At 44.3% G+C, this 22,577-nt stretch overlaps 1 protein-coding gene across 1 annotated transcript in view; it reads right to left on the minus strand.

Moving 5' to 3' along the window:
• Positions 1–22,577, minus strand: part of LAPTM4B (lysosomal protein transmembrane 4 beta) — a 149,879-nt gene that overhangs the window by 31,493 nt on the left and 95,809 nt on the right. Inside the window, exons 5-6 of the mRNA XM_073679637.1 lie at positions 22,188–22,286; positions 7,107–7,202 (exon numbers count right to left, since the gene is read on the minus strand). Coding sequence (XP_073535738.1) covers positions 7,107–7,202; positions 22,188–22,286 — 195 coding nt within the window. The remainder of the gene's footprint in view (positions 1–7,106; positions 7,203–22,187; positions 22,287–22,577) is intronic.

A 22,577-nucleotide genomic window follows, 5' to 3' on the forward strand; every position in this document is an offset into this window, starting at 1 on the left:
CCTTCTTTTCATTGTGGTATTCTACCCCTCATCCCCTTTTTTCTTCAGGTTACTTAAGGGTTAACAGTTTTGCATTTGTCAGCTGTGGGGTTATTCTGGTTTGATCTGTTTTTTTGGTGGTCATTTTTCCTCTATTCTGATTGGATATCGGAAAAAGTGCGGGAAAGATGTTGGATATAAAAGACAGCTGTTCGCCAGCGGTGCGGCATTCCAGCTGTCAGAAGATAAGAAGATAACGCGCTCCCTCCCTCTTTTTATGATATGTTTTGTTATTTTTGTCGTGATTGTTGATTTGTGGGAAAATCGCCCAGTGAATGCTGGGTGGATTGGAATTATTTATTGGTAAATTAATTATTTATTTGTGGGTTATTAATATTATATTTATTAATAAAGTTACCCAAAATAAACATCACGGCCATTATTTATCCACACCTGTGTTATTGTGATTTTATTATAAGAAATGGGTTTTGTATTATCATGGTGTAAGCATTAAAGAGCAGGTAAATTCATGTTTTCCACATTTCCCCTCTAAGGCTAGAAAAATGAACACTTCTACATAAATTTACTTAGATATGTTTGTCCATTCCTGCTGTGCAAGTAGTGGTCATAGTGGTCACCCTGCCTGTCAGCTTCCGGTGACACATTCACAGTGTCATAGTGGTGTCACCCAGCAGGTCTCGGTATGAAGAGTAGGCATGGACTTCTTCACAAGTTACTGTGAGGCCTCCAGCATTGGATGGAAAAGAGAAACCATTGGGTGGATAGTGAATGGAAGTTGACAGGCGGGATCATATTATCGCAACCTGTACAGCAGGAACAGGGCAAAATAAGCAAATATATGTAATTAGGAAAGGGTTCCTTTTACAAGTATTAGTTTTGAGCGGAAATGTTGGAAATTAGTGGACAACCCCTTTAGGAATGTCCAATAAATGTTCTAATCAATAATTTTTTAAATTGCTCAGAATATTGTACACATCTGATCCCTGACACTCCCGCTGGTTCACCGCCAGTTTCTACTTCCTGCCACAGCAATGAGGTCTTGATACAGTGACATATGACCACTGCAGCCAATCACTGGCTGCACTGGTGATCTGCAACAGCCAGTGATTGACTGTTGGAAGTACATAGTTGCCAACATTTTTGGGGCGGTTTATGTCTCATCCCCAAACCTGCCCCTAATGGGCCCCTAGCCCACCTGGAGTTTGCATAAACCCTGTTCCCTTTCAGCCCAGGAAATCCAGGACAGTTGGCAGTATGGAAGTAGAGAAAAGTAAGGTGCGGTCAGAACAGAAGCAGCAGGGGATCGGTGAGTATTTTTGTATTACTATCGTAAATCATTTTTGCATCCAAGCAATGCAGAAATTATAAAGTCTAAATCACTTCTATATATAATTTCTAAATATCTGTATGGGAGCATTTTGGTAGCCAATACATAGATTTCTTAAAGTCCCATTCAGATCTATGGGATAGTAACAGAACTTTTTGCAACAAATGTGCTGAGTATAAATATTGCCTTTTGAGAGTCCCAAATAGTCCGACCAGTACGATAAATACCATTTAAAGCTCAAGGGCCCCTATACAAAATATGTAACAGGGCCCCTAATTAATCAAACAATGCCTCTGATTATGGGTATGTATATTTAAAGATCTTTGTCACTATGAATCCAAAATGCCTGAAACCAAAAAGTCCAGCTTCTCACTATATACCGGTATACTTTTCCTTACCAAAATAATCAGTCTGTGTCTGTTTCTCTCTAAAAGGGTTTTCGGGGATTGGAAAATAGGCTCTGTATTTCTTTTTCCATCTCTTTCCATATTTGTTTCCACTTCTTTACTTATTATGTAAAACATTGCAGCTTTGGAATAAATCTCTATTGTTCAGCCTTTTTTTAATTCTGCTTCAAATTACCCAGACGAGCTCTTCTATGTGCCCAGTGCAGCTTTACTCTCAGACAGAATGTATTCTGAAAGGGCATTTACAGACAGTGTGGGAAATACTCATTTAGGTGTCAATATTTATGCAAACATGAGGGTCTGGTGATGGGTTCTTCAGTTTATGGTAGTATTTTGCAATAGTGTAGAACAATTATACCACTGAGTACATAGCTAGTTTTAAGTGTATCTGCAATTAACTACAGAGTTGTTTTTTTTATATAAGGACCCTAATATGTGCAGCTGATCGAGCAATTACCCCATATAAAAATCCCTAAAGGGGCCAACTGCAAGACCCTACACTGCTGCAGGTTTGGTGGCACAATTAGTCACTGGGCCAGCTACCTTAAAAAAAAAACAGGAACTACACTGATAATAGCAGTCATGCACAATCTGTGTAGTTTCTGAGGTTAGAAGTGTACAGGACCTTTGATAACATCATAGTCACATGGCCAATGGTCCATTACCCTACAGGAGTCTAGAGGAACAGCAGAGGATGAGATAGACTGGTGAGTCCTCTATATTGTCCTTGTGTATTTAATATAGATTGTATACACCATTTATGTGTGTAGAACGTAGAATATACACAAAAATATATGTAGAATAGTATTTTGTCTATAGCATGTGTGACATGCAGAAGTAGTGCTGTTGCTTTAAAAGCATTCAGCAACTATTAGAAGTAACACAAGCACATGAGCCAGGAAGTGTTGTGCTCCAGAAGCATCCAGCAACAAGAGGGGTTAACACAGTCATAGGAGAAGGGGAGTGTTTTAGCAGAGCCCCAGGGGGATTGTGGGGAAGTTGTTTACTGTCTGGTTGGAGCCAAAGAGAAAGGGGGTGTGTTTGTTCTGTATCTCACAGAAGCACCCCAGCAAGTGAAAATGATTCAAGTCAAGAGTGAAGCTCAGTACAGGTCAGGTAGAGTTCCTGAACTAGCAGTGCAGAGTATTGTCAGGCAGAAAGATAAGGACTGGAAGAAATGGTGTCACGGGGATCATCTCCCTCAGCAACCCCCCCCCCTCTCCATCTCACTGTGCTGTAAAGAATGCTGTGTTCATTAATGTGTCTTTGCATTAGAACTGTGCTGTCCTGTACTACTGGGAAGACTGTGAACTGCTGTGCTGCTAAGAGAACTGTACTCTTTGTCACTGGAGCCTGTTGCTCATCAGATTTAACTTGCACTGGCTGTGCAGCTTCTTATTAAATGCTACTGTTCTACCGTTTATGAGGACTCTTGTCAAGTGTGTCTGATCAGCAAGTGAAACAACCTACATGTCTGTGCCTGAGGGTCAATACCCCTGTGTGCCTGAGGGTCAATACCCCTGTGTGCCTGAGAGAAGCTGCAGCACATGATCTATGGTCGCCCTGAGTAACGGTTCCACCAGGATTCCAAAGAATTCATGTAAACTGTTTCGCCCCTATCTGAGCCTAGCGACTTGAGTGTAACACATAGCTTGTCCGTAAATTGTGTGTATATACTGACATTATATTGTGTGTATATAGTATAGATTGTCTGCATATAGTGGAAATTATATGTATATAGTCTGTCTATCTGGCTTTTCCCTCTTTACAGACATTTCTACTCACCCAATGTTATCTTGATTCACACTATTTTTACCCTCCACTTGGTGATATATAGTTTTCACTAAGTAGCTGGGGATGAGGGGTACAGCATCTATCTACACTGCTCAAAAAAATAAAGGGAACACTCAAATAACACATCCTAGATCTAAATGAATGAAATATTCTCATTGAATACTTTGTTCTGTACAAAGTTGAATGTGCTGACAAGAAAATCACACAAAAATCATCAATGGAAATCAAATTTATTAACCAATGGAGGCCTGGATTTGGAGTCACCTCCAAAATTAAAGTGGAAAAACACACTACAGGCTGATCCAACTTTGATGTAATGTCTTTAAAACAAGTCAAAAAGAGGCTCAGTATTGTGTGTGGCCTCCATGTCCCTGTATGACCTCCCTACAACGCCTGGGCATGCTTCTGATGAGGTTGCGGATGGTCTCCTGTGGGATCTCCTCCCAGACCTGGACTAAAGCATCCGCCAACTCCTGGACAGTCTGTGGTGCAACGTGACGTTGGTGGATGGAGCGAGACATGATGTCCCAGATGTGCTCAATTGGATTCAGATCTGGGGAACGGGCGGGCCAGTCCATAGCTTCAAAGCCTTCATCTTGCAGGAACTGCTGACTCACTCCAGCCACACGAGGTCTGGCATTGTCCTGCATTAGGAGGAACCCAGGGCCAACCGCACCAGCATATGGTCTCACAAGGGGTCTGAGGATCTCATCTCAGTACCTAAATGCAGTCAGGCTACCTCTGGCAAGCACATGGAGGGCTGTGCAGCCCTCCAAAGAAATGCCACCCCACACCATTACTGACCCACTGCCAAACCGGTCATGCTGAAGGATGTTGCAGGCAGCAGATCGCTCTCCACGGCGTCTCCAGACTCTGTCACGTCTGTCACATGTGCTCAGTGTGAACCTGCTTTCATCTGTGAAGAGCACAGGGCGCCAGTGGCGACTTTGCCAATCCTGGTGTTCTGTGGCAAATGCAAAGCGTCCTGCACGGTGTTGGGCTGTGAGCACAACCCCCATCTGTGGACGTCGGGCCCTCATACCAACCTCATGGAGTCGGTTTCTAACCGTTTGTGCAGACACATGCACATTTGTGGCCGGCTGGAGATCATTTTGCAGGGCTCTGGCAGTGCTCCTCCTGTTCCTCCTTGCACAAAGGCGGAGGTAGCGGTCCTGCTGCTGGGTTGTTGACCTCCTACGGCCCCCTCCACGTCTCCTGGTGTACTGGCCTGTCTCCTGGTAGCGCCTCCAGCCTCTGGACACTACGCTGACAGACACAGCAAACCTTCTTGCCACAGCTTGCATTGATGTGCCATCCTGGATGAGCTGCACTATCTGAGCAACTTCTGTGGGTTGTAGAGTCCGTCTCATACTACCACAAGTGTGAAAGCACCACCAACATTCAAAAGTGACCAAAACATCAGCCAGAAAGCATTGGTACTGAGATGTGGTCTGTGGTCCCCACCTGCAGAACTACTCCTTTATTGAGGGTGTCTTGATAATTGCCAATAATTTCCATCTATTGTCTATTCCATTTGCACAACAGCATGTGAAATTGATTGTCAATCAGTGTTGCTTCCTAAGTGGACAGTTTGAGTTCACAGAAGTTTGATTTACTTGGAGTTATATTCTGTTGTTTAAGTGTTCCCTTTATTTTTTTGAGCAGTGTAATTTAAAAAATACCACCAATGCAGACAAGCGTTCATAGGACTGCTCGTTTCCGATTATATGTCAGCAATAGCCCGACAAACTAGCAAAAATGGTAATTCGCCGGTTGACGGGATTATGCCTGCACAAAAATCACTGCAATCGGCAGCACTGTCTTGTGTAAACAGATTCTGTGCTGCCAATAACATGATAGTGTAGGTGGGGACAGAATGATCGTATTAATGATTGTTCTGTCCACATTAATGATTGTTTTTCGGCCTATGTGTACATGACCAATGATCAACTTGAATATAGTCAATCAGCCATCACATAATGCCCTGAAATCGACTTGTGTGAATGCGCTCTAAATGTTTCTGTGCAAAACCTTAGCATTTGGGGTCTCACTTTTAATTTTGCTCAGGGCCACACTGTCTCTAAAAGTGGCCCTGCATTTAGGCTCACAAGGGTTAAATATTTTATACCAGGATTATGAATTATCATGTGATAATTTTTCTAATTGCTGACCCTCTGCAGAGTGGAATGAGGGTCAGGCATGTACACCATCACTCTATTTATTACATCGGACTGCTGGAGAGAGTCGAGTACAGAGCTCGGCTATCAGTATGGAATGAATGGAGATGTGGTGTGAATACTTGACTTTCACACCATTCAGAACCTGACCTGACATCGGTGGGGGTCCCAGAGTTGGAACCCTAGCAAAGACTAAGTTATCCACTATCCTATAACTTGTAATATTGGTACAAACTAGAGATGAGCAAATTGATTTGCAGGACGGTGGTCCAGTGACCAGATCAGTATTCCATGGCCGCTGGATGGGAACCATGAGAACTGCCTCCTACTTGCTGACATCATTGACTCCTCCTTTGATTAGTATGCGGACATGAAATACTGACCTGGTTGCTGCAAATTTATTCGCTGCTCAACATTGGTAAAAAAAACAAACACTTTTTTTTACCAATTTTTATATTGAAACCAAGACAATACAAACCCCCACACAAAAATCCCCGAATATAGAATGTATTTCTTAAAGTGCATTCCTTTCTTTCTGCTTCAGAATACATAAAACATTTAATAAACCCCAAAAAGGAGAGAGAGGACAGATATAACTCCCCTACCCTCCATCCCCCGAAGGAGAAGCCAACATATACTATTAATGTACCACCTATCCATGTTCATCAGCTACAACAAACCCAGATGGAATCTACTTAACTCTCTGGAAGCCATTACAGATGTATCAATCCATAACGCCCTAGTACAAACCCTTTAATGAAGCTGAGATAGGAGTAATTGTTTGATAAGGTCTCTAGGGTGGAGGGCTGGTGATTATGAGGGCCACAGATGTGGAGAAGCCACCTCTCCATTCCCCTGGTTGTGGGACCTGCATCTATCAGACATTTATGGAATATCATGTGATATGCCATTAGTGACAATTATGGGAATACCCCTTTAAATCAATAATAAAGAACACATTAATAAAATAGTAAGCAGTAAACTAATAAGCTTTGCCTACTGGTGGCTGCAAGCAGAGAGAAATTTATAATTTACCTCTGTCTAAAAGGTGCAGTAGACTATGAGAGAAAACCTATTTCATGCAGATTCTCTACAGTGCCTGGAAGTTCTCTATTACCCTGCAGCAATCCCACAGGGTAAATTAAGTATTACACTGTGCACAATTAAATCAATGGACAGTCCATTTTAATGCATGAATGTTTCAGGTTCTCCAAGGGCTTTTGCTAATAGAGGAAGGTTCTAAATTAATTACCGTAATTTGGAATTCCATATTAAAGTATTTTACGGTGGGTTTGTTTTTAAAATCAGACATCCTCTTAAAGACGTATGATTATTTTTAAAATGAATAATCTCCACATCATCGTGCAAAACAATTGAGTAACAATGAAAATATGGACTCACTGTTGTATCGTTGGTGGTTACGTAGACGAGGACATCTGAGGAGTTCCGGTTGTTGATGTACCGATAGCAGTTCCACACGCAGCTAATCAGGTAAGCCTAGGTACAAACACAAGCCTCATTTCAATTGGATGATGAAATTAATTGCAATAAAATTACATCATTATAAAAAGGGGTGAGGAATTATATAAAGCTTCTGCTTCTAGTATATATGTATAAAATGCAACCTGAAGTCACAGCTACTGCACCGGGCATCAGTCGTCATTAATCTCTTACTTCTAACTGTATATGTTCTACAAAGTGACGTAGATAAAAAACAATATAACTATAAGTAAAAACAGCATAAGCAGAAGATCTGTGACTATTTATAATTGTGTCCACATTTTATATGTCATAAGTCATGGCTGAAAGTGTTGGCACTCTTGAAATTGTTCCAGAAAATGAAGTATTTCTCCCAGAAAATTATTGCAATTTCACGTGTTTGTTATACATGTAACATACCTGGCAGCGTTCTTGCATAGGGCAACATCTCCCACTATGCAAGATCACAAACTTGATCATCAGTCCAGTCTGCTAGCCTGGCTTCTTTCCATGCTGTCTGCTTGCCTCTGTTCTGGCTGCTTAGGGCGGCGGCCCGGTCACTTCCTATTTCTTGTAGCTGCTGTGGGCACACCCCTAATGCGTCCTCAGCCTATTGCTGTCAGTCATTGGATATTTAAACCAGCTCCACATACAAGCTGGTGCCTGAGCAACTCTATCATTCAGTGTGCTTCTTGACTCTGAATGTGCCAGGTTCTGTCTGAACTATCTCCTAGCCTGTTTTCTGTCCGCCTTCCTGGAGGCTGTATTTCCAGGCCAGTCTGAACACGCTCCTAGCCTGTTCGTTCCGCCTTCTAGGGGCCGCATACCTAGATCTGTTATCTGTGTTTTCTTGCCTGTCTGTCCGCCTTCCTGGAGGCTGTATTTCCAGGCCCGTCTGAACACGCTCCTAGCCTGTTCGTCCCGCCTTCTAGGGGCCGCATACCTAGACTCGCTCCTGTATCTCGCTGCAGTGTCAGTTCCTGTCTGAACACTCAGTTCCTGTCTGAACACTCTCCTAGTCTGTTACCTGTTTTTCTCTATGTCCGTACCTTCCTTTTTTCTGCAGTCTGAACCTGCACCTAACTCCTACTCGTTGTCGCTGTACTTCCGTTTGTGAGTTTAGAGTCCTCTCGCTACTTCATTGCAAGTATCTTGTGTGTATCTGGTTCTGCCTTTCCCTTCCAGTCTGTTCCGTGTGAACAGAGCCCTGTCCCCTCTGCTCTGCCTTTGCTCACCCCTCCGGTGGTTTATCCCTGCTCTGCCTTTGCTCACCGCTCGGCGGTTTATCTCTGCTCAACCTTGCTCACCGCTCCGGCGGTTCTTGCCTGCTCTGCCTTGCTCACCGCTCCGGCGGTTCTTGCCTGCTCTGCCTTGCTCACCGCTCCAGCGGTTCTTGCCTGCTCTGCCTAGCTCACCGCTCCGGCGGTTCTTTGCCTGCTCTGCCTTGCTCACCGCTCCGGCGGTTCTTTGCCTGCTCTGCCTAGCTCACCTCTCCGGTGGTTCTTTCCTGCTCTGCCTTGCTCACCGCTCCGGCGGTTCTCGCTCTGCCCTGCCTTTGTTCACCGCTCCAGGCGGTCTCGCTCTGCCCTGCCTTTGCTCTCCGCTCCTGGGGGTCTCGCTCTGCCCTGCCTTTGCTCTCCGCTCCTGGCGGTCTCGCTCTGCCCTGCCTTTGCTCACCGCTCCAGGCGGTGTCGCTCTGCCCTGCCTTTGTTCACCGCTCCAGGCGGTCTCGCTCTGCTCTGTCTTTGCTCGCCGCTCGAGGCGGTCTCGCTCTGCTCTGCCTTTGCTCACCGCTCAAGGCAGTCTCGCTCTGCTCTACCTTTGCTCACCGCTCCAGGCGGCCTCGCTTTGCTCTGCCTTTGCTCACCGCTCCGGCGGCCTTGCCCTGCTCTGCTCTTGCTCACCGCTCCGGCGGCCTCGCCCTGCTCTGCTCTTGTTCACCGCTCCGGCGGTCTCGCTCTGCTCTGCTTGTTTACCGCATCTGCGGTTCTATTCCTGAGTCCCAGTCTGTACTGGACCTTATCCAGTCTGTGCTCCAACCTGCTAGTGCTTCCCTGTCGGCACTCCAGCCGTGCTTGCCAGTACTCCCTGCCTGCATACCAGTCGTGCTTACTAGAGCCCGCCTGCCTGCATACCTGCCGTGCCTGCCTATACCCACCAGTCAGTGTGCCAGCCTAACCGGCCTTTTCCGGTATTCTCCGGTGTGGGTCAACAGCCGTGTCCGGGGTCTGACCTGGAGTAGCACCTGGTCCCTCTGCTCGGTTCCTCCACAGGCGTCATTAGCCGTCGTGCGACCTTGGTCGGATCGGGTAGATACTTAGTTACGCCCCTCCAGGCACTTTCCGGTTCATGGTCCAGTGGGATCACTAAACACGCACACTCCAGTCAGTCCGGGTGTGTGCATAACAATACACATGTTTATTTCCTTTGTGTGTATTGGAACAACACAAAAAAAAAACAGAAAAAGTAGGCAAATTGGACATAATTTCACACAAAACCACAAAAATGAGCCAGACAAAATTGTTGGCACCCTCATCTTAATATTTGGTTGCACACTCTTTGGAATAAATAACTGCAATCAATCACTTCCTATAACCATCAGCAAGCTTCTTACACCTTTCAGCTGGAGTTTTGGACCACTCTTCTTTTGTAAACTGCTCCTGGTCTCTCATGTTTGAAGGCGCCTTCTCCCAACAGCAATTTTATGATCTCTCCACAGGTGTTCAATGGAATCTACCCATTCCTGCCTCTTCAGAACTCTCTGGCGCTTTGTTTCCATCCATTTCTGGGTGCTTCTTGAAGTATGTTTGGGGTCATTGTCCTGCTGGAAGACCCATGACTTAGGACGCAAACCCTAGGTCATGGGTCTTCCAGCAGGACAATGACCCATGGGTCTGTTTTTTTGTGTTATTCCAATGCACACAAAGGAAGTAAACAAATTTCTGGGAGAAATACTTCATATTCTGGAACAATTTCAAGGGTACCAGCAAACACTTTTGGCCATGACTTTATACAAGATCTAATCTCTTATCGTTTCATAGGCACACACTTGTCCCAAGGACAATATCATCAAATGCCAATGAATTTGTGTTTTTGGCCTTGGTGGGTATGAGTAAACTGGAATTTATGGAGTACGAATCCTATATAAAGATTCCTTTTTAGGACAGGTGCAGATGTCCGTAGATTCTCTCATCTGAGAAAATTGGGCCGATTATGCTAATCACACTTAGGATGTCAGCATAATGTGATCCGATTCTCTCAGATGAGGAGAAGATGGAGAAAAAAATGTCCCCATCTTCTTCATTCTGCCAGTCCACGGAAATAGGACTGCACTCATCAACTTGATGGTTTCCACGCACTCATTGACTTGCATGGCCGAGAGGAATATGAATACTGGATAAAACTCAGACATGTTGCAATTTTTTTCCTTGGAGAGACGAGGAAAAAATCGGACATGTACACTACGCCATAGTAGAATATTGGTCTGAGTGCTATCCGATGATTTGTTAGATTGCACAATGACCAAAAATACAGCCATCTTCAGGAGCCCTTGCCGAAATTTACATAATTTAATTGAGGTCTTACTGAACATACACACTTTCTTGAATTTCCTGTATAATTCTGTACAGCAGAAAAAGTTTGCCTTATCCCAACTGCAATGAATGGGCGTTAATTGCTAGAAAGATGTCAATAGACAAATATAATGTCCAGAAAGTGATGGAGTACAGTTCATTTATTTAGAGACCAGGGAAGAGGTATGCAGACCCTTATAATCGTGTATACCCTTATCTGGGCAAAAGAGCAGTCATCAGTTAGCTTACTTTCAAATCTATAATATAACGGGAGATGCATGTGTGGCGCACAGGGGATGGGAACTACTCGGCGCCCGGGCCTTAATGCCTGGTCTTGGGGGAAGTCGCGGTGGTCGGCTCCCGGGCCCGTAACCTGGGGTCTCTCTTAAAAAGGGGGAAAATGAAATGTCAAAGTTCGTGATGCCACCTGTGGTGTCTGGTGGGGATCACCAGCGCTGCGGCAGTCCACTGAGGCCGGTGTTACGGCAGCTTTGATGGTGTAGCTCCCCACAGGTGGAGCTAGGCCTCAGGGCAGTGATGTTTGACGAGGTGCACGATATGGCGGTGACCCAGCCGGGTCCAAGGAAGAACAGGGGACACACACACACGGTTTGCTTCTGTACCTTTTACTGGTGGAAATGCAGGTACCGTCCGGAGCACTGTAGGGTGAGGAGTGCACTGCAGGACTCTCCCCAGTGAGCAGGTGTAGGGCCTCCTGTTTCTTCGCCGCTTAGTGTTAGTCTCTGGCCTGCCTGGAGCTAGGCCTAACTTAGTCTCTGTTCTGCACCGGCTGATCCTGTGGTAGGGCCTTCTGTTGGAGTACACACTCCCTGGTATATGGGGCCTCCGTAACTCCTGACCCTGGTATAACAGTCAGCATTTGGTATTCCTGGGACATGTAGTTCGCCAGGGGTTCCGGTTGTCTTCTGCTGGGTGTCAAGAATCCCTGCAGACTCGGACCCGGTGTCCGGTATATGGTTTCTGAGGTGAGCTGGTAAAGCTCCTCTGCCCCCAATGCTACTCACTCCTCTAGCCTTCGGCCTACTCTGGGCCCTCACTAGGCTATACACACTGGCAGTTAGTTGGCTGCCTCTTCTGCTGCTCTCTGAGCGTCAGCAACGCTCCTAGCTCACTTAACTCGAGCTGCTTGAGTCTGACTGAGCTCCACTGCAGACTGACCTGTTTCTCTGGGTCTCACTCTGCAGGAACCGGCTGTGGACTCCAGACTGTTCTGTCTCCACTCACTTCCTGAGGAGAACTAACTAACAGCCTCACTCTGCCTAGCTCCACCCTCCGTATTTATATCCCTATCCGGGCTCCCTCTGGTGGTCTGAGGTAGGGTGGAGGTGTGTGTATGCTCTGAGGGCATCTTGTGGAGAAATCCAGTAATGCACCCCTCCAGGATCTGTGGCTCCATGCACAGCAGGGCGTCACACATGTCTCTGTCTGAGGCCTTTATAGACTGCGCAAGCGCGACACGCCTGCACAGTCTGGCTCCAGACAGAAGAACGCATCCAGCTGTTACAGGTAAGTGGAGTGTATGGCGCCAGAGATCACGGTATGCGTAGCACTGAACACATACCGCGATCTCCGGCACCATACTTACATACTTATCTGACCAGGAGGAGCATCTCTTCGCCGGAGACCGGGGCAGGAGTGAGGCATCAGATCGGCGCATGCACATAGCGTTATCCGGCGCCATTTTACTGAAGACACATTTGCAGTGTATATACCAATAAAAATGCTCGACACCCAGGCGTAGAACGGGTTCAATAGCTAGTCATTATATAATCTGAACAGAATGTTCCTTCTTTTCATTTGTAAAGTCGCATAAAATGAAAAACTAATAAAAAAATGAAAAAAAATATTTTTTTTCCATTAATATTTTATTTATAGATAATGCATTGTGACCCAAATGAACTTTTCTTGTATCAATCTATACAGCAAAATTAACAAGTGAGCTGCAGAAAACAAAAAAATATCAGAAAAAAATGTGCCTTCTTTTTTATGTGGAAAGTTACATAAAAAAATAAACTAGTGAAAAAAAACTAAAACAAAGTTGTTTTTTTATTCAATCTGATTTTATTAAAAGGAATCTGTCATCGGGTTTTTACTACCCCATCTGAGAACAGCATAATGTAAGAGCCAAGACCCTGATTTCTGCGCTGTATCACTTACTGAGCTATGTGTTGTCATTTTGATAAAATCACAGTTTTATCATCTGAACATCTAGCAGTTTTCTGAATGCTGAGCTCTGTATAACCCCGCCCACACTACTGATTGACAGCTTCCTGCCTATGCACAGTGTACACAGAAGGCTGCCAATCAGTGGTGGGGGCGGGGCTATACAGAGCTTATGAATATAGAGGACTACCTAGCAGCAGGTTTACTAGTCCTCTAGTGACAAGCTCCTGCTGATAAAACAGTGATTTTATCAAAACTACACTAAGCAACTCAGTAAGTGACACATCACAGAAATCAGGATCTCTGTCTCTACATTATGCTACTATCAATAGGTGGCAAAAACCTGGTGATATATCAATTTTTTAATTATACATTTTGACCCAAATCTTTTTCTGTCTATACATAACTAGAAAAGAGCCGAGCATGCTGACTGCTTACAGTCCCATCAGTCCAACCCAAACTTTTCTAGCACATCACATGGGAAAGTGTTAAAAATTGACAATCGAGAATTAACATACAAAGATTCATTTGGTCACGGTTTGCATTCACAAGTTCATATACAATATGTTTCTTTATAGAGCGAGGCCCAGACCCAGAGTCATCATGGGAATTATCTTATATTCCAAACGTATGTGATAGTAAATGTAATAGAGCCATCACGTGGTCAGATTAGTTTGAGAGTCTCATAAAGGGAGCGCCAAAGCAAAAATTGTGCCATAATAGTGTTTATACAAGTGTTGCCTGAACAGATGTATAACCCTAGGACAGCATCCAAACTTCCATAGAAATGAATTACATAATAGTTCTCGATGTAAGAGGAGCCAATAAAATGGGAGTGAGGGAAATGACTGTTTTATTAAGACTATTTTTGCAAAATAAAAGGTAAATTATCATAACAGACTTAAAGAGTTTTATCAAGTTTAAATAAATAAAACTTAATCTCTAAATGTTCTACAACTTTCTAATAGAGTTTATGTTTCACTTCCTCACTATTTACAAGATCTTTGTCATTGAATGAGAATATTTATAGTCACGGGCTACAAACTTGTATAGGGTCATACAGGAAGGGGAGGTTGTAATACCAAGCTTTTTCCTTTGGTTGTGACAGTTATGAGCACGTAAAGCATACTTGTCGTTTTCGTACATGAGGAATAACACTATTTCTGGCCAATAAATGACATGTATTCTGCATTTTTCAGCAGTTTTCCCCTCTGCCGGCTCCATCTCTAATTTTCAGTTGTCTCTGAGCTAGTGGGTGAGGGCTAGATGCTATATATCATCCATAAACAATACACAGAGAAATGAACGATTCCATCCTTCCTGTGACTATGTAAAATATGTCTAGAAGCAGCAGAACAAAAGACATTATACAGCAGCACTGAACAGTGTAGCTGTGAATCCTGCTCTGAGGTGAGAAAAAACACTTACTAGAAAGCAAAAGCCTGTAAGTGTCTCTCTCTGCCTCTCTCTCACTTTATCCTTCTCAGCTCTCTTCCTTCTTTGTACATTTCGATAGACAGCTGTAATCTGACACCTCAGTGAGCATACAGTCTGTCTTGCTTTGACTAGGCCAGATTTTATCAGTTTTTCAGCAGATTTCTCTGATAAGATACATTACAAAATTTGGAGATTTCCCTGTACTATTGATTTATGCAATGATTGTTAAAACAACAGTGACCATTTTACGGACTGACAATAAAACATACAAAAATGACAATGAAATAGATTTTCCTTGAAAAATGTTAAGAAACATTCTTTCCAGGATAATAACTTGTATATAAGGGAAAATAAATAACAGAAAAATCAAAAATGCTTCTCTACACCTTGGGCTATGTTCAGTGTTTTTGCACGTTCGCATTACTTTCAATGGTGAAAAATATATTCACCAGTAAATGTAATTTTAACATTTTACTACCTTATCTGGCTATGTGGTGATCAGATGACATGATCAGACACATCCTGTTTCATTTATGAAGGAGGGACTCTGAAAGTGACAAACACTATTTTTACAGGGCCATCAGGCGGCCCTCACTATTTGTAGAGGGCCATCAGATGGCCTTTACTATTGTTGGAGGGCCAGCAGTCTGCCCTCACTATTGTTAGAGGACCAGCAGCTACTGCAATATAATTTATCCATCTGAGGTGGGCAAATTTTCTTTTTTGTATTAATACTGTAAAGTTTGAAACTTGAAGGGCCAGCAGGCGGCTATTCTTTGCATGCCATATATTGCTATTGCAATATAATGTATCCATCTGAGATGGTCAAATTTTCTGTTTCGTATATATTCTGTAAAGTTTGAAACGTGGATGTCCAGCAGGCGGCACTCACAATTTATAGAGTGCCAGCAGGTGGCCTCCACTATTTTTAGAGGGCCAACAGGCAACTTGGGGACAGATGAGACCAAGATAGAGCTTTTTGGTAAAGCCTATCATTCAACTGTTTACTGTAAATGGAATGAGGCCTACAAATAAAAGAACATAGTACTTACAGTCAAATATGGTCGAGGTTCAACGATATTTAGCGGTTGTTTTGCTGCCTCTGGCACAGAGTGCCTTGACTGTGGGCAAGGCATCATGAAATGTGAAGATTCCCAAAGGATTTTGGGTCACAATGTAGTGCCCAGTGTCAGAAAGCTGGGTTTGCTTCCTAGGTCTTCCAGCAGGGCAATGACCCCAAACATACTTCAACAAGCACCCAGAAATGGATGGAAACAAAGCACTGGAGAGCTCTGAAGTGGTAATTCCAACTCCAGTAGTGTCAAGTCTCCCACCACTACCTCTTACATACAGAAGCTGAAGAGAAACTGCAAATGACACATTACATCATTAAATTTTGTTAACTTTGATTAATTTCTGTCAGATTTGAAAAATTTCTGACAACTTTGATGAATTTCTGTCAACGTTGATGAATTTCTGTCAACTATGATACATTTCTGTCAAATTTGAATTTCTGAGTACAGATTACTGTAAATTTTTAATCAGTCAATGAGTGTATGGAAAAAAAAATCAATCTAGTTATGGACTGTGGATGAGATGTATGCGACCAGAATGAAAACTGATTTCCAGAAAATGTTACCAAACAGCACCTGTCCCTATTGTAAATGCAGCTAACAGCAGTATCAATAGGAAATAGAATAGATTTGTTTTTGGTTGCAGCACAGAGTATAAGGCAATAATCTCTGACTAGATGACTTTAATACGCTATCCCTAGTGCTATAGCTCACCCGTACACGAATTGCAGATAAGAGAGGTAATATTGCAAAATATAAAATAGATTTTAACCGGCCCCGAAGAGGTTTCTTTGGATGTAGCAGCAACAAACTGTGAAGGAACGCAAGCAACCCTACCTGCTTTCATGAATTTGTGAATACAGATCACCGTTAAAAATTATGAATCGGTCAATAAGTGCATGGAAAAAAAACAATCAAGTTATGCACTGTGGAAGAGATGTATGCAACGACAATGAACACCCATTTCCAGCTGTTGATACCAAGCACCTGTCTCTATTGTAAATGCAGCTAACAGCGGTATCTATAGGGAATAGAATTATTTTGTTTGTTTGCTTGCAGCAGCAAGGGGTATGAGGCAAAAATCCCTGTCTAGATGCATGTAATATGCTATCCATAGTGCGAGTGCGATAGCTCACCCGTACATGAATTGCAGATAAGAGAGGTAATATTGTAGAATATAGAATCTATTTGAATTGGCCTTGCCATTATTAAGGAGTGGGTCTCCTATACTATTAATGCGTATGCAGTAAGTGCAAGGGCAGCCAAAAATTAGGACGCACTCCAATACCAATTTGAATAGACGAAGTGAAGGGTCTCAGAAAAATTGTATTAAAAATTTTTAAGGAGTGGGTCTCCTGTTAATGTGTATGCAGTAAGTGCAAGGGCTGCAAAAAATTAGGACACACTCCAATACCACTTTGAAGAGCCATAGTGGAGGGTCTCAGTAAAAAAAATGTTTTCCCATTATTAAGGAGTGGGCCTCCTAGACTGGTAATGCCCATGCACTAAGTGCATGGGCTGAAAAACATTTATATATGTTATGGAATGTTATAGGTAAATCGTAAATCATGTGGGTGTTGCATGATGGTTACCCTGTTGATATGGTGGAGGAGGATGAGGAGAAGAAGAAGGAGGAGGACAACATAAAATAGATGAAATCCTAAAGCGTATACCCATGTCTGGGTGAGAAACGGTACATGGGAATAGACCAGAAAAACACAAAAACACTGGATTTGAGTTTATGTTCCGCTGCTGTCACCCAGTGGTGTTGAGAAGTCAGGGCCAATCCAGCCCTTGTTCATTTTGATAAGAGTCATACTGTCAGCATTTTCAGTTGACAGGCGGATGTGCCTATCAGTTATAATACCCCCGGCGGCACTAAAACCCCGCTCTGACAATACGCCAGCGGCAGGGCAGGCCAAGACCTCTAAGGCGTAGAGAGACAGTTCATGCCACGTGTCCAGCTTGGATACCCAATAGTTGTAAGGCACAGAGGAATCATGAAGGACGCTGGTACGGTCGCCAAGGTACTCCTTCAGCATCTTCCGAAACTTTTTCCTACTTGTCACATAAGGGCCTGGGCGCTGGGAGGGTCTGGGAAAACTGTCCCAGACCTTTGACAGTGTTCCCCTGCCTCTGCTGCATCTGAGTTGTGTTTCCCTCGCATGTACTCCTTGGTTGTCCAAGAAACTGTGACCTCTGCCGCCAGCATTGTCAGATGGGAATTTTTTTAATAATTCTTCAACAAGGGCCTTCTCGTACTGCAACATTTTATTAGACCTCTTTGCCGCAGGAAGGAGAGAGAGAAAGTTCTCCTTGTAACGTGGGTCTAGAAGTGTGACCAACCAGTAATTACTGTTGCCCAAATTGAGTACAACGCGAGGGTCACGGGAAAGGCAGTGGAACATAAACTCAGCCATATGTGCCAGACTGCCAAGGGCCAAGACTTCCCTGTCCCCACCAAGAGGACAACTGTCCATGTACTCCTCCTCATCCTCCTCCTCGTTCTCCCTCTCCTCCCCCTCTCTAGGCCATCCACGCTAAACAGACGGGATGAATGTGGTGTAGGTAGTACCATCTGTAGCACAGGAAACCAGCTACTCTTCCTCCTCCTCCTCATTATCACCCAATCCATGTTGAGATGAGATGAGGCTGGGCTGTGTAGCATCACCCTGTATAGTTCCTACGCCATCTCATCATGCTCCGCCTGCAATGCCTCCTCTTTAATTACGAGAAGCGAGCTTTTCAGTAGACAGAGAAGCGGGATGATGATGCTAATTATGGCATCATCACTGCTCACCATTTTGGGTGAGTCCTTCAAAGTCTTGGAGAACCGCACAGATGTCAGACATCCATGCCCACTCATCAGCGGAGGCTGACCGGAATACAGACGGGCGTGTTGAAGCTGGTACTCAACAACTGCCCTCTGCTGCTCACAAATCCTTGCCAACATATGCAACGTTGAGTTCCAACGCGTGGTGACATCGCACACCAGTTGGTGAGCTGGAAGCTGCAAATGTTGCTGAAGCACTGGCAGGGCGGCGGAAGCTGTAGCTGACTTTCGGAAATGGGCACACATGCGGCATACTTTCACAAGCAGCTCAGGCAGATCAGGGTAGGTTTTGAGAAACCACTGAACCACTAAGTTGAGCACATGGGCCAGGCATGGTAGGTGTGCGAGGTTGTCAATCTTCAGAGCCACCACCAGGTTCTGGCCATTGTCACACACGACCATGCCTGGTAGGTTCACTGGTGAGAGCCACAGATCTGCCTGCTCTGTTACAGCTTTCAACAACTCTGCAGAGGTGTGCAGTTTGTCACCTAAGCAGATTAGCTTCAGCAGAGCCTGTTGCCGCTTGTCCGTGGCAGTGCTGCAGTGATTCCAGCTTGCAACTGAGGTGGTAGTTTCGGAGATGGAGGCTGAATAGGAGGAGGTCAAGGTGCAGGAGCTACTGTAGAAGGTGGGGGAAACCCTGAGAGAACCAAGGCCAGCAATCCTCGGAGTCGGTAGCACGTTTTCCGTCCCACAGTCTGACTGGGTCCCGGCTTCCACAATATTCACCCAGTGTGTCATCAGTGAAATGTACCGTCCATGGCCACAAGCACTTGTCCACATATCCATGGTTAGGTGGACCTCCCCAGTAACTGCGTTGGTGAGGACCCGGGTAATGTTCTGCGACACGGGCTTGTGTAAGGTGGGGCGGCACACCGGGAGAAATAGTGGCGGCTGGGGACCGACTACTAAGGGACAGCCGCCACCATGAGGTTGCGGAAAGCTTCCATCTCCACAGGCCTAAAAGGCAACATTTCCAGTGCACGCAGTCTGGAAATGTGGCAGTTTAGTATTATGGCCAGTGGGTGGCTGCGTATTTGCGCTCCAAGGACTGGGACAACTGAACGCTGTGCTGGGACAAGGTCATGGATGTGGTCGTTGCCCCTGGTGTTCGGCCCAACTAGTTGGGCACTTTGCTGTCATGTGCCTGAGCATGCTGGTGGTGGCCAGGCTGGTAGTTTTGCAGATGTTGCAAATGGCCTTTTTGGGTTAACTGGATAGTCTTTAATAAAGAGCCTGACTTGAGAAGACCTAATAGTTGGTGTTCTGGGGAACAGTTTCCGGCCTTGTGTCTGTGGCCACCCGACTGCTTCTTCCTGCCTGGTGAGGTGCTACGGCTCCCTCCCCCTCTCCACTGATGTCCTCGCTATGCATGTCACCTTCCCATGTTGGGTCAGTGACTTCATCGTCCTCCACCTCGTCTTCTATGTATGCACCTTGGTCCTCCTCCTGACTTTCTGGCAATTGTGTCTCATCATCATCCACCTCTTGAGACAGTAATTGCAGTTTCCCACCGTCACATTCTTGTGACTGTGGCTGCTCAAATATTTGGGCATCACTACATGCAATCTCCTCATGTCCCGCTTGAAGGGGCCAGGGCGAGGGGCCAGAATCTAAAAATGGAAATGTGAACAGCTCTTTGGAGAGTCCAAGTGTGGGATCACTAGTCTCTGGGCACTCGGGATGGTGGGAGGAAGGAGGATCAGGGTGAGGATTATGTGGTCCAGACTTACGGCTACTGAGACTGGACCGTGTGGAAGACAAGGTGGTGGTGGAAAACTGAGTGGAAGCATTATCTGCTTTACAACCAACAACCTTTTCACACTGGTCTGGCTTCAAGAGTGGTGTTCTGCACCCCCCCATAAAAAGTGGGACAGGAAGCTAGGTCGACATGATGTGGGTGTTTGTTGTGCTCCCGCAGCAGGCACAGTTTCACCTTGCCCACAGCCTCAGCCTCTGCGTGCACCATCAGCATCACGTACACTTCCCCATCCCTTTCCACGCGCTTTGCCCATTTTAAATGGAGCATAATATTTGGCAGCTTCCAAAAAATGTCAAGATTATTACCTCAGTAATATTTGATTACCTCTGATGACCAACTTTCTATGCAGCGGCGGTATAGCGATGCTATTGGTCAGTGTCCAAGTGTGGATATGTTTTGAACGCACAACTGGCACACATTAAATAGAGTATAATATTTGGCAACTTCCAAAAAATGTCAGGATTATCACCGCAGTAATATTTGATCATTTGTGATGACCAAGTTTTTATGCAGTGGCGGTATAGCGATGCTATTGGTCAGCGGCCAAGTGTGGATATGTTTTGAACGCACAACTGGCAGACTTTAAATTGAGTATAATATTTAGCAGCTTCCAAAAAATTTCATGATTATTACCGCAGTAATATTTGACCACCTGAGATGATGGACAAGTTTCTCTGCTTGCACTATATAGCAATGCTATTCAAATCAAGCAAATCTGGCTGTATGCTGTTAACAAGTAAATGGAGCAGTATAAATGATGTGTTATACTGCTTTTCACAAAAATTATCAGGATTTAGAGCAAAAAGAATAATGTTAGCTCTGATATCTAGAGCTATTGATATGAGTTCCATCAGCAGAAAGTGCAATGGACCCTATTTTGTACTATACTAGCTTGCCACAAACTCAGCCTAACTACTGCTAACAGCAGTATTAATATTCATCAGAATGAGCCCTTACAAGGACTGTTAGTGTCGATGAAATCAATAATAGTGGTGTGGAATCTCTGCCTAAAATAAGCGCCAATCTCTCCCTCGCTCAGCAGCACCTCTCCTTACTTTGACAGTTTGATGGGGTAGACTGTGACGAGCATAGGGTCCTGAGTTTATACAGACCCGATAACGCATTGTGGCCAGCCAATCACTGTAATGTCACAACCAACATTGCTACGGCATTACAGTGACTGGCAGGCAATCCCCGCATGTTAATTGGCTGCCTAATAAGCGCCAAACATGCAGGGTGGGGACTTGAGCTCCCGCCCGAACATTCAAAAATTACTTGCCGAGTAACAAGCATCTCGAGTACTGTGATGCTCGGGCGAGTAACAAGTAGTGACGAGCATGCTTGCTCATCACTAGTAATTGTATATAACCGTACTTACAAATAACTTTTCAGGATAAACTGTCATGTGCGTGTAACACATGAGGAATAACACTATTTCTGCCCATTATATATCTTTTATCTGCATTGTCACTAGTGTTCCCCTCTGCAGGTTCTATCTATGAAATTGCAATCCACTCATGGCTGGTGGGAGGTAAATGGCTGATATGATCTCTCCCATATACAGCACAGCACACAGAGAAAGATACCCGCTCTTCATTCCCTAGATAGCACACAATAAGAAGCAGTAGTAGCAGCATGGAGGAAAGTATACAGCAGCAGTGATCAGTGTAGATATGAATCCAGCACTGGAGTGAAGTCAAGGACTTGTTAGACAGCTCAGCATAATCCTTCTGTGTCTCCTCTGCCTGTTTCTTCTCCCTGTTCCACTCATCCCATAGAGTATAATGAGCTCTGTGACATGATGTCACAGTGATCTTGCAATCCATTTTGATTGAGCAAGACCAAATTAGGTTTTTTTTTTAGAGTGCATGAGTTCAGGATGCAGGGGGAGAGGAAGAAGTATCTGATAAGTGGGGAAGGAAGCAGAATTCTCTGCTAAAACATATTGCAAAGTTTCTTTACTTTTGACTGTACTATTGATTTATGAAAAGTTTGTTGAAAGTAAAGTTCCTATTCAGTTCTCAGGAGGAATTAAATGAAGAATAAGTAATAGAAGTTAATGGCTTTTTTTTTTTTTTTTTTTTAGAATAAAAATACCTGCACATGCCTCCTTTATTGCAGCGCAGCCATCAAAGCACTTACCTTAAAAGCCAGAATGACACTAATAAAGAAGAGAATGATCACAACAAGGCATGTGGGATTCACCGAAAGGATCTCCTCCTTGTATGGAAAATTGGATGGCTGGAAGATAAACAGAAAATACATGGTAATAAATTGCATGTGTCAACCATCCTTGCCTAGAAAAGTGTTTCCAGCTGCGATCCTTCACAACGTGAGACATTAATGCTGTAAAGGTCTGTTAGAGGCCAGAATTACATAAGGAAAAGCAGAAATAGGGGACATGTTCAGTTCTATTACATTTATGTGAAACTAAAGTTTTCAAGCCTCATGAAATGAGCTCTATAGAGACATTCAGGGCTGACGTCTTATAGCGGACCTCCAGAGTTAGGCAACAACGATGCTGGTAAGATT

The sequence above is a fragment of the Phyllobates terribilis genome, unplaced genomic scaffold (genome assembly GCF_046119375.1).
Source record: "Phyllobates terribilis strain yellow unplaced genomic scaffold, ASM4611937v1 Scaffold_4__5_contigs__length_816908805, whole genome shotgun sequence".
Lineage (NCBI taxonomy): Eukaryota > Metazoa > Chordata > Amphibia > Anura > Dendrobatidae > Phyllobates > Phyllobates terribilis.